Genomic DNA, 18,196 nt, shown 5'->3' with positions numbered 1-18,196 from the left:
AAACTTGGTATGCAGATCCCTCACAACCTGGGGTGATATGTTCTGGGGGTCTCGCGGCCCACCTGCACACGTGGGCGGAGCTACAAACATAAAATCAGATTTCACCCATTTATGTCAATGGAAAAAATGTAAAAAGCTGCCATTCTCACAGTAATTCAAAAACGGCTTAACCGATTTGAACGAAACTTGGTATGCAGATCTCTCACTACCTGGGGTGATATGTTCTGGGGGTCTCGCGGCCCACAACTCTATGTTGCTTGCTCAAGGGTGGGTTCACCCAAGAATTTATATGTTCTTGCTCCTGGAGGTGAAACTAAAAATGTTGTTTATAATCAAGTTTTACGTTAGTTGTATTGTATTCATTTTGTCAAATATTTCACATTTGAATATATGTGTGTGTGTGTATGTATGTATGTTCCAGCATAACTCTTCAATGCATGGACAGATTTCAACCAAACTTGACATACACATTACTTACTATCTGAGGACAAACACTGTGTGGGTGGGAAGGGGGGGATATGTAAAAATGATTGAAAATGACAGATTTTAGTATCTACCCCATAGTGTTTTCGGGCTCACAGATGAATACTCAGCATAACTCTGAAACGCATGGAGATATTTCAACCAAACTTGGTACACATATGACTTACTATCTGGGGGAAAATATTGTGCAGGTGGGACGGGGTAAAATACTGTGGGGGTGGGAAGGGGGTGATATGTTAAAATTATCAAAAGCGACAGATATTAATGTCCAACCCATAGTTTTCGGGCTCGCAGAGATGAATACCGACACTCCCGATGCCGTTTAAGTCTAAGTTCAGCCCCATAGAGAGGGACATTCCTTTGGGACATGTGGAGGGTAGGGGGTTGGGACATGGGGGTGGGGCATATGGGACATGTAGGGGGGTAACGTGGGGGGTGGGACATGTGGGACATAGTGGGGTGGGACATGTAGGGGGTTGGACATTTTGGGATAAATAAACATCCGGGCAACGCCGGGTAATCAGCTAGTATATCTATAATAATAATAAAACGCTAAGCACGAATGCGCACTCTTAACGCCGTGTTGCCTGATCTGTAGTTCCGTGGCTGGCAAAGTGTACATTCGCACTTACCACACATCTCTCTGTCTCGCAGCGGGCTTGACGGCTCCGGCCAAACAAAGCCCCCACCGCGGCTCCTCTATCGAACCTCACCAGAGTCGGAGAAGACTTCCGTCTCTGCCTGGGATCGAGAGGAGATGCAGCGTCAGCTTTGAACTAAAAAATGAACTTTGGCTGGCTGGAACTGGCAAGCCCGCTGCGAGACAGAGACATGGCTCCCTTACTGCCCCCCACTTCCCTTCCTGTGGTGCCGACTACAAACCTGCTGATTCCAGCAGTATGTGCAGCACTCTACACATGCTGCTTCAGGGCCTTCTACTGCCCTGATTTGCTCTGCCGCGTCTCTGATGATGTCATCAGGGATGTGCCAGAGTAAATCAGGGCAGTAGAAGGCCCCGAAGCAGCGTGTGTAGAGTGCTGCACACGCTGCTGGAATCGGCAAGTTTGTCAGGACCGCGGGAAGGGAAGGGGGACAGTAAGGGAGCCAGCCAGACTGCAGGAAGAGAAAGGGGAGGTAGGGGAAATGCTGCTGCTGCACAGGGAAGTGGTGTGGGGGGAGGCAAATGGAGGGGTAGGGAATGCTGCTGCTGTGGCTGCTGCACAGGGAAATGGAGGGGGAGGGAATACTGCTGTGGCTGCTGCACAGGGAAGTGGGGGCAGAGAAATGCTGCTGCATAGGAGGCAGGGAGAGAGACAGATAGATAGAAAGAAAGACAGACAGTGGGAGGAAGAGAGACAGAAAGAAAAGAAGAAAGACACAGGGGCAGGGAGAGACACAGAAAGACAGACAGACAAAGGGGGCAAGGGAGAGAGACAGACAGAAAGAAAGACAGCGGGAGGGAAAGAGAGAGACAGAAATAAAGACAAACATATATTCTAGCACCCGGTATTGTAACGGGCTAAAATACTAGTCTTTATATAGGATTACTTACTGATGCTGGTGAAGAGTTGAGGGATTTTTATTTTAGCACCTAACTAGCACTTATGAGGGAAATCTGTGACATTCACTTGTATAAGTGCTAGTATTCTATAATATGTGCACGCAGATGGTGTATGCATGTAGGTACTCACATTATAGGATGAAGGAGATAGAGGGTAATTTTATAAGGGGGCATCTAGTTTAAGGCTTAGGTGCTAGTTTATAAAGACAGGCATGTACTGTATATATCTTTACAAAATATTAGTGTTAAGGTACAGATACTGTGTTTCCCCGAAAATAGGACCTATCCCAAAAATAAGCCCTAGCAGGATTTTCGTGGTAGATCTTAGTATAAGCCCTACCCCCAAAATAAGCCCTAGACCCGGGATTTGCCAGTAGTTTTCCTTCCCTCCCATCCCTTGTGCAGCAGGACCCTTGAGAGAGCACCCCCCTCCCCCCCGAGCATCCGCACCCGCCACGCAGCCGAATCCTCATCCTTCCCTCCCTCCCATCGGAACCCGGCCACGAGCCCTACTTACCTTCCTAAGCAGAGTCGGGCCAGCAGCACTCTAAACAGGCTGCTTCGGTCTTGTCTGCCCATGAATTCACTCTGCCGCGTTACTGATGATACTAATGGTGAGGTGTGTCTTATGGACCAAAAAATACAGTATTTAACAAATAGATAAGTTTTAAGTAGCTTTCTAAAGGTGAGGTAATTAAGTTCTATTCTTAAGGGTGCTGGAAGACCATTCCAGGTTCTGGTAGCTACAAACATGAAGAGGGTGTTGAATATTATTTTGTATTTCACTCCCTTAGGTGAGGGGGCAATCAGTTGTAGGGTGTTGTTAATCCTCGATGAGGTGAAGTGGGAGGTGGAGAACATATTGACCATCTGTTCTGGCGAGCTGGCATTTAGAGCATGGTGCACAATGCAGGAAAGATTATTAAACAGGATTCAAGCATTTACAGGCAGACAGTGAAGCATGCAATAGTACTCAGAGATGTGGTCATATTCCCTGCAGGGTTCTGAATCATTTGAAGCTTATTCAATTGAGTAGAAGTTATGCCTCCACGGATTCAAGATAAAGTTAGACAAGTTCCTGCTAGACCAGAACGTACGGAGGTAAGGCTAGACTCAGTTAGGGCTCAGGTCCTTGACCTGGGGGCCACCGCGGGAGCGGACTGCTTGGCACAATGGACCACTGGTTTGACCCAGCAGCGGCAATTCTTATGTTCTTATGTAATCTAGTTCAGTGTTTTTCAACCACCGGTCCATGGACCAGTGCCAGTCCACAGACATTTCCTGCCAGTCCACAGGGCCAGCACGTACGTGCATCAGGCCCAAAACAGTGTTCTTCAACTGCTGGTCCACGGTGCGATCGATGCGGCGTTATCTTCGAGCCAGTTCCCTCTTCCTAACTGATTCAGTGCACAAAGCCACGGGCAGTGGCTCCTACGGGCGTCCTACGCCTGAACCGGAAGCCTTCTCTCTGAACATCAGAGGGAAGGCTTCCAGATGAGGCACGGGACGTGCAAGGTGTAATTAGTACTATTATGGGGCGGGGTCTGAAGTGGAGATTGGGTAGAGATGGGCGGGGTCTGGCCCACAACTTAGCCCAGTTTTCTTCAACCGCCGGTCCACGGACCGATGCCGGTCCACAGAATAATTCTTTTATTTCTGCTGGTCCATAGGTGTAAAAAGGTTGAAAAACAGTGATCTAGTTGATTTAGGACCAGAATTGCAAAATGATTATTCATTACATTACATTACATTAGTGACTTCTATTCCGCTGATACCTTGCAGTTCTAGGCAGATTATAAAAGAGGAGAACTGGACGTTTCCAGGAGAATTACAGGATAGGGTACTAATTACATGACTGAGTCTTAGCTGGGAAATTTACAAGACTGGGAAAAGTTAAGGTGTGGTATTAGTTTGTCTTGATAAATTTTCTGAATAGCAGGGTTTTAATTTCCTTTCGGACTGTTTTGTAATCAGTCATTGTTATCAGTATGTTGGAGAAATTTTTTTGTTGATACACAATTATAAACAAAATGAAACGCCATATTCATACATATATGTAACTTGAGTGACCAGAGGACTATTGAACACTAAGACCCAGGTGGCCAAACAGAGAACAACAGAGAATTAACCCTCCCTCTTGAGAAAAAATAAAACCAAACAATGTCCAAGATTTCTTCAATACTTTTCAACAGAACTCTATTTACAGTCTAACCTTAATGTAAGTAAGTTTTTAGGTGTGGCTTTCTCAAAAGATAGCACCTGGATAGGGTTGGTCAGTCGATCTGTCTGTCAATCCACACAAACAAATCTGTTTGCGCATGCAGAACACTGAGATGCAGGAAGCAGTGTTCAGTTTATGTTTCATCACCTGAAAATGATGGGGGGGGGGTGGCAACAATGGCACTTGCCATCCCTTCCCAGCATTCTCTCTCTTTCCTTCTTTCCCCCTAAAGCAAGACTTCCCAAACTGTAGATCCTGAGCCCAAATGGGGTCATGGAACACATATTGTAAAAGTAAGGTTTGATAAGTCTCAATCAAATAATCTAGATGAGGACACTTAGGGCTCCTTTTACAAAGGTGCGTTAGGGCCTTAATGCGCGGAATAGCGCACACTAGCCGCTCCCGCCTCCTCTTGAGCAGGCGGTAGTTTTTCGGGTAGCACGCGCTAATCCGGTACATGCGCTAAAAACGCTAGCGCACCTTTGTAAAAGGAGCCCTTAGGACTGGATTCGGTAAAAGGTGCTCAAAATTTGGGCCAAAAGAAAAAATTGGCGCTGAATGGTATTCTGTAATCTGTGTCTCAGGATTGGCGCCCTTTATAGAATAGCGTAATCAACTTTGGGCATGAGGAGTTACACCAGCTGAAACCAGGTGTAAATCCCAGTGCACATGTTGGGTGCAGATCCACGCTATTCTGTTAACACTGTGCACCTTTTAAGTGAAACCCTTGACTCGCCCGTGCCCCTCCCGTGGCCATGCCCCCTTTGCAAATCCACACGGCAACAGTTAGGCACTATTCTATAAATGGGCACATAAGTGTGTTTTTGTGGGAATCTGCCATTTTTGCCCCATTTCAGCACCTTGCATATGTAGCACTTCCAGTGATTTTCAATATCACCTCTATTCCAATGACTCCCAGTTCTACCTCTCCATGCTAGAGATCTCTGCAGGAACTCAGGCCCAAATCTCAGCCTGCCTGTCTGACATTGCCACTGGGATGTCTCGCTGCTATCTCAAACTGAATATGGCTAAAACTGAACTCCTTATCTTGCCACCTAAACCCAGCTCCTCACTCTCGCCATTCTCTATTTCAGTGGATAACACTCTTCTCCTCCCTGTCTCATCAGCTCGTAACCTCGGAGCGATCTTTGACTCGTCTCTCTCCTTCTCTGCTCAGATCCAACAAACCGCCAAAACCTGTCTCTTCCTCCTCTATAATATTACCAAACTCCAACCTCTCCTCTCTGAACTCACTACCCAAACCCTTATCCACATTCTCATCACCTCACACTTAGACTACTGCAGCATACTTCGCTCAGGCATCCTTCGCTCAGGCAATCCGTTCAAAATGCTGCTGCACAACTCATATTCCATGAGAGCCGCTATTCTCACATTACCCCTCTCCTCAAGTCACTTCATTGGCTCACCATCCGTTTCCGAATACAGTTCAAACTCCTCTTACTGACTTACAAGTGCATTCACTCTGTAGCCTCCCCCCCCCCACACACATATCTCACTTCACTTATCTCCCCATATGTTCCCCTCCATGAACTCAATTCATTGGGTAAGTCCCTCTTATCTGTACCCTTCTCCTTTACTGCCAACTCCAGACTCCTTCTTTCTTGCCATGCCGTATGCCTGGAACAGGCTGCCAGAGTTAATACGTAATGCTCTGCCTCTAGCAGTATTCAAATCCAAGCTAAATGCCCACTTTTTTAAAACTGCTTTCAACTCTTAATTCCCACTAATGGCTGTCCGATACCTATACCCATTGTATCATTTCCTCTACCAGAATCTCCCCAACCATGGAGATGTCTTGTCTGTCCAAATTAGATTGTAAGCTCTTCTATTGCAGGGCTGCCCAGGTCCGATCCTCGAGATCTACTGGCAGGCCAGGTTTTCAGGATATCTACAATGAATATGCATGAGAGAGATTTGCATACCAAGAAAGCAGTGCAGACAAATCTCTCTCATGCATATTCATTGTGGATATCCTGAAAACCTGGCCTGCCAGTAGATGTCGAGGACCGGACTTGGGCAGCCCTGGTCCATTCTATATTAAATGTATAGTGCTGTGTACACCTTTCAGCGCTACAGAAATGATAAATAGTAGTAGCAGTTGCACCTAACGTTGGGCACCATATATATCAGGGGTCTCAAAGTCCCTCCTTGAGGGCCGCAATCCAGTTGGGTTTTCAGGATTTCCCCCATGAATATGCATGAGATCTATGTGCATGCACTGCTTTCAATGCATATTCATTGGGGAAATCCTGAAAACCCGACTGGATTGCAGCCCTCAAGGAGGGACTTTGAGATCCCTGATATATAGAATTTCCTTATTAATGTAAATTAAAGTATTTTATAATGTGCACATGTACTTGCAAACTCCACCATTCTCTGCCCAAACTCTATCTCTGTACATACCTACTAGGAAAGCATGTGCGATTACATAAGTTGGAATTTTATAAACTGGGCATTTATGTATGCGGCCAGATATGTGCAGAAATAACTTTCCCCCTTTTACAAAACTGTAGCACAGTTTTTAGTGCTGGCCGCAGCAGTAACAGCTCCGACACTCATAGGAATTCTATGAGCACTGGAGCTGTTACTGATGTGGCTGGCGCTAAAAACTGAGCTACGGTTTTGCAAAAAGAGAGGTTTATATAAATTACTATTAAAATGGGAAACCCCCTTTAGCATATCATACTGTATGTAATGTTAACTGGACTGAGGCTACAGTATAGTTATTCGTTTAGATCAGTGCTCTCAAACTCGTGGCCCGGGGGCCAAATGCGGCCCACCAGGTACTATTTTGAGGCCTTCGGTATGTTAGCATTGTTCTGGAACGTTGCCCGCCTCACTGCTGTAAACTCACGCAAGCGCTTTCCTGCATCTTTATGCATGTTGCACTGCTTTCCGCTGTGTATAGCTGAAATTATAAGAAGCAGTTAAGGAAAGATTTATAAACTATAATGAGTTTTACTTCATGCAAAGTTGTTATTTCTTTAATAAGACATTAACTATTTTTTCTGCAGCCCTCCAAGTACCTACAAATCCAAAATGTGGCCCTGCAAAGTGTTTTGAGTTTGAGATCGCTGGTTTAGATGAATATATGGATGTCTCACTGTCCTGATTTGTGTCACTTTGAAGTGGGACAACTTTCAACCAGTGATGTAATCTATAACAAAAAGCTCTCTGAGACATTTATGTCATCAGCTTATAGAAGCAAGCAGCCCTAAAGCTATTTTTATTGACAGTAATCCAAGCAGGTACTGCTAGAACAGAAGGTTTCTACTGTCAGGACATTTGTTTTCTGTACTTTATTGAGGTTGATGTGATGCACAATAGTTGAGCTTCCAAGTTAAAACTCTTACTGAATTTTTTTAGAATATGCACAGTAAAAAATTAATTAAAGGGAGAATTTTATAAAATAAGTTTTACATGTGTATGCTAGTACAGTATGGTTAAATGCTTCACTTAGTTAGCCCCCCCCCAATGTACAAGTATATATGCCAAGTGGACACGACTTGTATGCAACCTGAGTGTCAGCCGCAAGTTCAGCTGATTTTGGGCTGCCATTTTATAAAGACATATAGGCATTAATAACTCATTTCTGTTGTGACATCCTCCTGTAGGACCCTAACTTTGGGACCCATTGTACTAAAACCATAAGGAGCCTACAGTCAATATGGTCCTGATCAGTTGTTCTCAAACCTGTCCTGAGGGACCACCAGCCAGGTTTTCAGGATATCCCCAATGAATATGCATGAAAAAGATTTGCATATAATGGAGGTGATAGGCATGCAAATCATGCATATTGATTAGGGATATCCTGAAAACCTGACTGGCTGATGGTCCCCCGGGACAGGTTTGAGAATCACTGGTCTAAACCAGGGGTAGGCAATTCCAGTGGTCGAGAGCCGGAGCCAGGTCAGGTTTTCAGGATATCCACAATGAATATGTGTGAGATGGATTTGCATGCACTGCCTCCTTGAGATGCAAATCTATCTCATGCATATTTATTTTGGATATCCTGAAAACCTGATCTGGCTCCGGCTCTCGAGGACCAGAATTGCCTTCCCCTGGTCTAGACAATAGGTATTGCTGCTAGAAGGGTGCATATGCAGAACTGCAGTAGGAACGTGTCCTCCCAGCTGCTATCCTGCCCTTCTAATACATGCAAAATATCTGGCCCATAAAATATATTTTTTTAAGCCAGGAAAAGAAAATCATTTGCATGCAATAAAGATAGTGAATCAATCGCTGTTTTAAAATCGCTGTTTTAAAATCTTTAGTGAATCTGGGCCCCTGTAATTTTTTTTTTCTTCTTGTTTTGTATTGCAGTCTCTTCTGAAAAAAACAGCCTCATCAAGTGTCGGTCACCTGAACAAGAGACATTTTCATGTCATTGGACTTATGGAGATTTTCACAACTTCACCAGCCCTGATTTAACAAAACTGCTTTATATGAAAAGGTAACATAACTTCTTATATTTCGCTATTCCCCAACCAAATTGGTTCAATGTGGATAAAAATCAAAGGAGCAAGCATAACACTCTAGAACAGTGTCTCAAAGTTTCTTGAGCCAGAGCACACTAAAGGTAGTGGCAACCACTTGAGGCACCCAGAAATGCATGGACGTCGCTGTGATGACATCACGCATATGCGTGACATCATCACATCAACGTCTGCGCATGTGCAGAGGCTCTCCAGATGGGCCCGGGACGCCAATAGGGGGTGCCAGCAGGGAAGAGGGCTGGAGAGGAGAGGCACTGGCACCAGCTGATTGCCTACAGCAGTGTTTCACAACTACTTCAAGCTAAGTACCCCCTAAGTCTAACAAATATCAACTGAGTACCCCAACCACAGACCTCTCTAGGCCCACCCAAGCTCTGTCCCAGATCTCATCCCCTATACTAATTGTAATGCAATTTTTTCCATTCATTTTTCATATACACAGAATATACACAGCAGATATAAATTCTCAAAACTGACAAATTTCAGTCACTATATTGAAAATAAAATCATTTTACCTACTGGCAATCCTTTGCAGGCTGCTGTAATTAGATTTAAAGGTGAGACCGGGAGACCAGGGGGGAAGCCGGAGGACGCTAGAGAAAAGGGGGAAACATGCAGGTCTTTGGCGAATCAGGCAGTGCTGGTGCTGTACCGCATAGGGAAGTCAGCTGGCAGGCACCTCTCTTCCTCCTCAGTGTGTTGTGGCACAATTGGAATCTCAGGAGGCACACTAGTGTGCCTTGGCACACAGTTTGAGATACACTGCTCTAGAAAGATAAAGCAAATATTAATGCAGTACAGTATAAAGTTTACATTTCCAAAACAAATTCAGAAATGAGCATTATGTAATAGCACACAGTATCTTTAACCAGGCCAATGCAAAGATTCTTAATAGTATAAACAAAATTGGAGTTTGCTGACCCTCACCTCCCACTAGGCCTCTCTTTATTATCTGTCTCCACTGTCTCTTTATTTCACCATCTCTCTATTTATTGGTATCCTTTTCTCACCTGCTTCCACTTTCCACCACTTTTTCTCTTTCCCATATGACTGGCTAAATTTGATGGGCAGTTCTGGAACAACTGGAGTAATTCTGTAGAGTATGTGTTAATATTTACAGTACATGCTGATCATGTATATAAATGATTAGAAGAATGGCATATATGTACTTATGTGTGCATGCAAAAAAATAAGCACGCTCCAGGTGCCAATGTTGGTTTGCTCACTAAAGGAGAGGATCTTCAGCTGGCAGGGCCTGAACAAAATCCTTCCCAGCTTAAGTATTTAATGTTTTTAAATTTAGTTGTGGTGGGGGTACGGGGAAGAGTGGGGAAAGGAAGAGAATAGGGAGCAGTCTGCAGAGAGGACATCATGCCCACTCATTTTGCCTTAGGCCTACCCAAAATTTAAGGTTTGGCTATGCCACTGATATCTACACAGATACACACACACACACACACATGGATTAGAAATCAACAACTATAGGCCCCGATTAACTAAAGTCAACGATCATCGCTAAATCTGTTTTCACATGTTTAGCAACGATCGCTACTACCCACCTGATTCACTAAACGGCCCACCACGTGTTTTTCCCCAAGCCATTGATTCACTAACATTTGCTTGGCTATTTTGAGTTGGGTTTTACTATCCTAAAACTGTAGACCTGTCGGTAACTGTGTTACTAGCCAACCACTCAAGTATAATGAGGAAAATATATAAATAAATACCAACACTCTCAAAATCTTAGGGCACAGCAAACATATATTCCAAGAGAGACGCACAGAGCCCCTTAAGAAGCACAATTAAATGTTCATGGAGTTATTCAAAATACCCAGGTCCAGCACATGTATCTGCTTTCCCTTGAAAAAATCACCTCGAGGTAGGAAAAAGCCTCAAAGCCCCTCCTCCACCATCCAACAATACAGTTAATGAAAAAGTGGAGATTATCACGAGGTAAAGTTAAATCATTGGCATAAAAAACCTCCTCGATTGATATTTTACTAGGAAAAAGCCTTGTGCAATGCAAACCTTTGGGTACTGAATAAAGGCCAAAATCACTACAAAAACTTGTAAACCACACTGAAATCCTCAGAAAAAATAGGCTATAATGTGAGTCCTACACAACATCCAAAGACTGAAATGGAAGATTATTAGGATCTCAAGTGCTCAGAGTTATGTGCCAACTGACCAAGTCTAGGCAGATAACTAAACTTGTGAGCTATCATCGGTCCTTTAACTCCTTGTTGTGTTATTTTATTTCAATTACTTTAATCTTATTGTGCAATTTGTTATATTTAACTACTATTATATTTATGGTTATTCAAATACTTAGCTCAGTGTAGATTCTTAACCCAGCCAGCTGAAGACCAAACAGAACGACGGAAGATCCCCGTTTCGCTCTCATCAGGAACAGTGCAGAGTAACAGCACTGTGAATGAAAAAATAACAAATAACACCCAATTATTATGTAATATAAAAGAATATCTTATATTTCCAAACTCTCATAAATAAAGAAAGCCCCATGAACCCGCCTAAGATTATAAAACCTTATTGCACTTTATTATTTATCATTTATTATTTATTAAATAACCTTAAATGTGCCATTTTTGTTTTAACTTTATTTTACCTCATACTACAGCTTCTTAACAGCTTTTTATTCTTTATTTCAACTTTTATTAACATTTTTTTAACCTTTTTATTCATTTTTTTTAAAGTTTTTTACTGCAGCCAGTCTATGTTCAATAGTTACTATTACTTAAAAATCAAAATAACCAACCTAATCATATAGCTTTTTTTCTCTTTTTATTGTTGCAACCGATCAATATTCAATAAAATTAAAGAACCCAACTTGAATCATTTTTATTATTGCATACATTATATAGGCAGTTGAAGAAAACCCCGAGAGACACATAATAACAAATGGTTAATGTAAAAGGGCAACAAGCTTAGCCTTAATCCGCTATATACTATAATAAACATTAATTCAGCAAAAATTTAAAATGCCGAACGTACCTGTTAATTTCAACAACCCTACATGGCCGAATAGTGGACCTGGTTTAAGCTAGTCCAAGCAGATCAATTTGTTTCATCAGCCTTACATAGCCGAATAACGGACTTAATTTAAAATAATCCGAGACGCTGACTGCGACGGCAAAGAAGGCGTCTGACATCACATCCGGCTTTATTCTACCGTAAATGGTCTTCGGAATGATCAAGCTTTGCAGTTTAAGTACTGTGACCTTAAGGCTAAATGTAGCACTGCCGGAAATGACTACACCGGCAGTGAGGTAAAATTTAAATAATACCTTAATCCTAAAACTTAACCTAATCGCTAAAGTTTTAAAACTTCATCCTACATTCCATAGTTCATTTTTTTCATAAACCTTATATTTAAGTGCCGAATACTAAAATGATAAACTAAACATTTCCCTAGCTGTGCCCCTTCATCATTAATTCAAGAGTCTCCAGGAAGGTTTGAGCACATATCCCAATTCAGAAAAAAACTTGCCAGTTGACAGTAGTGTTCAGCCCCCCCCCCCCCCCAGTTGTAAACTATGTAAGTGGTCAATCCATCTCTGTTCCATCTGTAATAACTTTTTACACCTATCCCCCCCCCTCTTATTGATTCTGTGACTCTATCAATAATCATACACCGCAATGGATCAAAAGAATATTTATGATCAAGACAGTGTACTACCAGCGGAGCTTCCTTTCTCTTGAGGTTCAGGCAGGATTTATGTTCCGCCATTCGTATGTTAAACTGCCTAGTGGTCTTCCCTATATAAATTTTTTGACATGGACATTTAATCAAATATACCACGTAGTCTGATTTACATGTGGTGATATGTCTTAATTCATAACTTCTATGGTTTAAAGGGTTTACAAACAAGGCCCCTTGAATAGTTAAAGAGCAAATCTGGCATCTTCCACAACTTGAGTGAAACCCTTTGATATTAGTATCTTTTTGCATTATGTCAGGATTTAATCTTAAATGTTCTTTTAGATTACATGATCTAGAATATGCTAAACGAAGTTTAGACTTTTCAAAGCATGGACTTCTCTGAACAATTCTCCAATAATTATGGATTATGTTTGCAATATGTTCAGATTCAACATTATATCTAAGAACAAAAGTCTGAAATGCATCTATATGTTCAGCAGTTTCAACCTGGTGTATGAATACTAGTCGGAGGTTCCGGAGTAGATGGTTGTAAAAGCCATTCTTGATGGTTGTACTTGGCCCTATGGTAGGATTTCCTTAATACCTTTTCTGGATACCCTCTGTGTCTTAAATTTTTTGCCAACTTGTTGGCTGAAGTTTTAAAATCCTCTGTATAAGTACATATACGTCTAAAACGTAAAAACTGGGCCAAAGGTAAACTATTTTTAAGAGGCGTTGGATGACAGCTATCATATTGCAGTAAATTAGTTGTATCCATAGGCTTAATATATAACTTAAATGCTAGATGATTTGATGTAATGGTAACCCATGTATCTAAGAAATGTATACCTTCAGTAGATTGATTCATTGTAAAACGGATGTTATTATCCCTAGTGTTAAGCCAGTCAGTAAACAGTAAAAGTTGATCATTAGAGCCTTGCCACAACAAAAACACGTCATCAGTATACCTTTTCCACCCTACGATGTATTGACTCCATTGGTAGGTCACTAAGTGGGTTTTTTCATAGTGTTTCATATACAAACACACAATTGAAGGAGCACGTGTGGCGCCCATCGCCACCCCTTTAATTTGTAGGTATAAATTACTATCATCCGAAAAAAATTTTTTGTTAATGCCAATTATAGTAGCGCCATAACAAATTCAGTGGGGCTCTGATGTGGATGGACCCGAGTGTGTAAAGCTTCTTGTGCAATTTCCAAGCATCTATCTTGAGGTAGAGAGGTGTATAAAGACACAATATCTAACGTAACCAGGATGGTAGGTTTATCTGCAAGATCTATTGTTTGTAGCCAAAGTAAAAAATGGCTAGTGTCTTTAATGTAAGAATCACTACTCTCTACTAAAGGTTTTAAATAATAATCTACATAAGTAGAAAGAGGTTTAAAAATAGAGTTTTTAGAAGATATGATCGGTCTCCACGGAGGTTTATGTATTCTTTTATGTATTTTTGGAGTTAAATAAATCCATGGTATGGTGCTATGTTCTTTATTCATAAATTGAAATTCATGTTTAGTAACATAACCCTCATCAAATCCTTCTTGGGTTAAAGCCAAAATTTGGGCTTTAAGATAGAGAGTTGGATTAACGTCCAAGAGGGCATAAGTGGTATTGTCAGACAGCTGTTGAATCAGTTCGTTTCTGTAATCAGTTGCATTACAAATAACGGTGGCACCACCCTTATCGGCCCTGCTAATGATGATTGTGTGGTCTTGTTGAAGATTATAGGTTTCTATTTTCTTATATTGCAATTTTGCGACATCTTGAAGCACCAGTTGTTTAAACGTAGAGAGGAGAGGGTCTAACGGGCCCGGAGGTACCCACATAGATTTTTTCTTTACCACTGATCTGTCATTCTGTGACTCGCTGCCTCCCAAATTTTTTTTTAAGGATATAGATCTTATGAATCTTTCTAAATCTACCTGAAATTGAAAATGATCCTATGGAACAGTCGGTACAAATGACAGCCCCTTGGATAACACGCTGCTTTCATTTTGGGTCAAAGTGCGATCAGAGATATTAATAATGGTAGAAGAGGAATTTTGTCGAATATTGGTTAATGATTGTTGTTGCGGGTATTCCTTCGACCTCTGCCTCTTTGGAAGACCTATGGTCTTCCTCTTCCTCTGCCTCTTTGGAAGTTTTTTTGTACTGGATGATTACCATCTGAGCCGTCACTCTTGGATGAATTAGATAATGTTGATGTACTGTTGTCTGAAGATCGATCGTCGGGTTTCTGTTGAGAAGTATACATCCATCTCTATACTCTGTTATTAGTGTAATCATTAACGTCCCGATTAACTTTTTTCTGTTTTTGTTTTCTTATAGTGTCACGATAGGTGTTAATTGTCTCATGTATTTCTGTCATTTTTAATTCAAACGCTTCTGATGTCAATGCTGATTTCTTATTCTGCAATAGTTCATCTAACAAACCCTTCTGATGCAAAAGTTCTTTTTTACTTCGCTCTATAATGAGTAGCATTAAATCTAAAGAACACCTGTTAAGGATTTTGTTCCAGGTGTCTACAAAAGCTTCATCTGCCTTGAAAATTTGGGGAGTTGTCATCATCTGAAGTCCCCTTGGGATATGTTCATGCTTACAATAATCAATAAGCACAGATCCATTCAATTCAAGGCTAGTGATATATTTCAAAATAGTAATAATAGCTGAAAAAAGCCACCCTGAAAAGATTTGTCTTTTAACAAAAAGTTTTCTTGTAACTGCAATAGAGAAGTACTTATCTAAGGCTAGAAGCACACCACACACCGACGATGGTCAGTATTTTGCCAATCATTAGCTGCCTCAGGATGTGAAGGTGCTTCATCTTTCACAGGCACTCTATGTCTCATCATGGCCACTCCTCAAACTGTGTTACTGACAGGTCTGCCTGTTTTGTTTATTTTTGTATTTTTTTTTGCAATGGCACAGACATTTTGCATGCCCACTCCCTCCTGTCATCACCCCCCCCACACACACACACTGAACCCCCACAAACTTAAATATGGCAGGACCCCTCACTGCCATTGGCCTGGCCCCCCCAGTACCTTTACGTCGGGAGCAGGAGGGGTGCCGTTCCTGCTCCTCTGGCCAGCTCCTGTGCAATGTTGGCCTTAGGCCCCACCCCAGTGCATCATATGATGCATGGGGAGGGGCCTAAGGCCCTGATTGGCTCAGACGCCTCGGGCCTAAGGAAGTCCCTAATTGGCCATTGTGTTGGGGGGGGGTAGAGCAGGGTGTGCCTTGGGCAGAACAGAACCCTAAGTAGACAGGCACATCATTCCTGAAGCCTGCCCTGTCAGATGTTCAATAGCCTGCTTTCTGCCTCAGACATGCTGGGATGAATGAGGGATGATTCTCCCCTTTATCCAGTAAGGACATGGATGGGGAATACCACTGCTATTGCAATGAATCCAGGGAGTACTCAAGTTTCAAGTTTATTTTGATAAAACGCAAATCAAGGCTTCTAAGTGTTTTACAATTCATATTAAAAAAGGGGAAGACAAACAGGTAGGTACCCACGGGATAATACTTTTACTCCAAAACAGTTAGTACAGGTTGCATTTAGGTAGTGAATCGTTTGTTTTCTCCTGGTTCTGTGTTATAATGGGTTCATGTTTTTTTCAGTTTGAATTGTTATATATTTTTGTGATATGGGCAGAACAGATGTCTCTCGGGGAGTATCCCTGTACCCCTCCTATTATGTTTCCTCTCTAGGGCTGACCGTCTACTTTGATATGAACTGAGGAATTGGAGCACAGCCCAGAGAGATAGGAGGCAGAGCAAAAAATTATAATGAGGCTCTCTACACAAATTCTTGTGAGAATTGATTGACTACCCGAAGGTTCGGGAATGATGTGCCTGTCTACTAGAAAGATTATCGCGGTAGGTACCTAATCTTCCTTTGCCTTGAGATAGTTGCATCCTGTTGCTTAAATATACAATATGTTCTTTGAAATCTCAACAGTGACATCTAATGGTTAGATATATTATTACACTTTGTTTCATTTTATTATTTCTAAACCAATGGACTGCTTGGAAACCAGTCCATTCTCCTTTATGATAAAGAGTCACAATAAGAGAACACATACGTGCACGCAAGCACACATATAGAAACATAGAAAATGACGGCAGAAAAGGGCCATGGCCCATCAAGTCTGCCCACTATAATACCCACCCCCTAACTTCTTACCCCAAGAGATCCCACATGCCTATCCCACTTTCTCTTAAAATCTGGCACACTGCTGGCCTCAATTACCTGCAGTGGAAGATCATTCCAATGATCAACCACCCTTTCGGTGAAGAAATACTTCCTGGTGTCGCCATGAAATTTCCCGCCCCTGATTTTCAGCGGATGCCCTCTTGTGGCCGTGGGTCCTTTAAGAAAAAAGATATCATCTTCCACCTCGATACGGCCCGTGATGTATTTGAATGTCTCAATCATGTCTCCCCTCTCTCTACGTTCCTCGAGTGAGTATAGCTGCAATTTACTCAGCCTTTCCTCATAAGGGAGATCCTTGAGTCCTGAGACCATCCTGGTGGCCATTCGCTGAACCGATTCAGCTCTCAGCACATCTTTTTGGTAATGTGGCCTCCAGAATTGTACACAATATTCCAGATGAGGTCTCACCATGGATCTGTACAATGGCATTATGACTTTGGGCTTCCGGCTGACGAAACTTCTACGGATACAACCCATCATTTGTCTAGCCTTGGATGAAGCTTTCTCCACTTGATTGGCAGTTTTCATGTCTTCACTAATGATCACTCCTAAGTCTCGTTCTGCTGCAGTCCTAGCTAAGGTCTCACCATTTAGGGTGTAAGTTCTGCACGGATTTCTGCTGCCTAGGTGCATGACCTTACACTTTTTGGCATTGAAGCTTAGTTGCCAAGTCAAGGACCAATGTTCCAGTAAGAGTAGGTTCCACGTCATACTGTTATTTTACCTTGAAGCCCCTGAGCCAGGTCCATTACGAAAATGTTAAATAGGATCGGGCCCAAGACCGAGCCCTGCGGCACTCCACTGATCACCTCCAACGTTTCAGAGAGGGTACCGTTAACCACCACCCTCTGAAGTCTACTGCTTAGCCAGTCTTTGACCCATGCAGTTATTGTTTCACCTAATCCCATCGAACTCATCTTGCTCAATAACCTGTGGAGTGGGACACTATCAAAAGCTTTACTGAAGTCCAAGTACACGACGTCCAGGGACTCCCCCATATCCAGCTTTCTTGTTACCCAGTCAAAGAAGCTGATTAGATTGGCTTGGCAGGACCTTCCCTTTGTAAATCCATATTGATGGGGATCACGTAGATTCTCCTCATTCAGAATCGTATCTAATTTATGTTTAATTAGTGTTTCCATAAGTTTACTCACTATTGATGTGAGACTCACCGGTCTGTAATTCTCAGCCTCCATCCTGCATCCCTTTTTGTGGAGTGGAATGACGTTAGCTGTTTTCCAGTCCAACAGGACTCTCCCTGTAAGATTGAAGAGCATGGATAACGGTTCCGCCAGGGCATCACTCAACTCTCTAAGCACCCTTGGGGTGTAGATTGTCTGGTCCTATGGCTTTGTTCACCTTGAGTCTTGATAGTTCACAGTAGACGCTGCTGGGCGTAAACTCGAAATTCCGAAACGGGTCTTCTGAGCTTTCCCCTGAGATTTTCCTTCTTTTCTTCTTTTGGAGCTGTTGGTTAACAAACGCGGGTATTTCACGTGCTTTTAAATAATACA

The 18,196-nt window shown here is 42.3% G+C and overlaps 1 protein-coding gene across 13 annotated transcripts in view; it reads left to right on the top strand.

Annotated features, from left to right (window-relative positions):
- Positions 1 to 18,196, top strand: part of GHR (growth hormone receptor) — a 436,004-nt gene that overhangs the window by 375,895 nt on the left and 41,913 nt on the right. For all 13 annotated transcript variants that reach the window (XM_033932119.1, XM_033932074.1, XM_033932056.1 and 10 more), the window contains one exon: positions 8,610 to 8,739. In XM_033932119.1, coding sequence (XP_033788010.1) covers positions 8,610 to 8,739 — 130 coding nt within the window. The remainder of the gene's footprint in view (positions 1 to 8,609; positions 8,740 to 18,196) is intronic.

Source organism: Geotrypetes seraphini, chromosome 1, assembly GCF_902459505.1.
Source record: "Geotrypetes seraphini chromosome 1, aGeoSer1.1, whole genome shotgun sequence".
In the NCBI taxonomy this organism is placed as follows: domain Eukaryota; kingdom Metazoa; phylum Chordata; class Amphibia; order Gymnophiona; family Dermophiidae; genus Geotrypetes; species Geotrypetes seraphini.
This window is presented reverse-complemented; position numbering and strand designations above follow the sequence as displayed.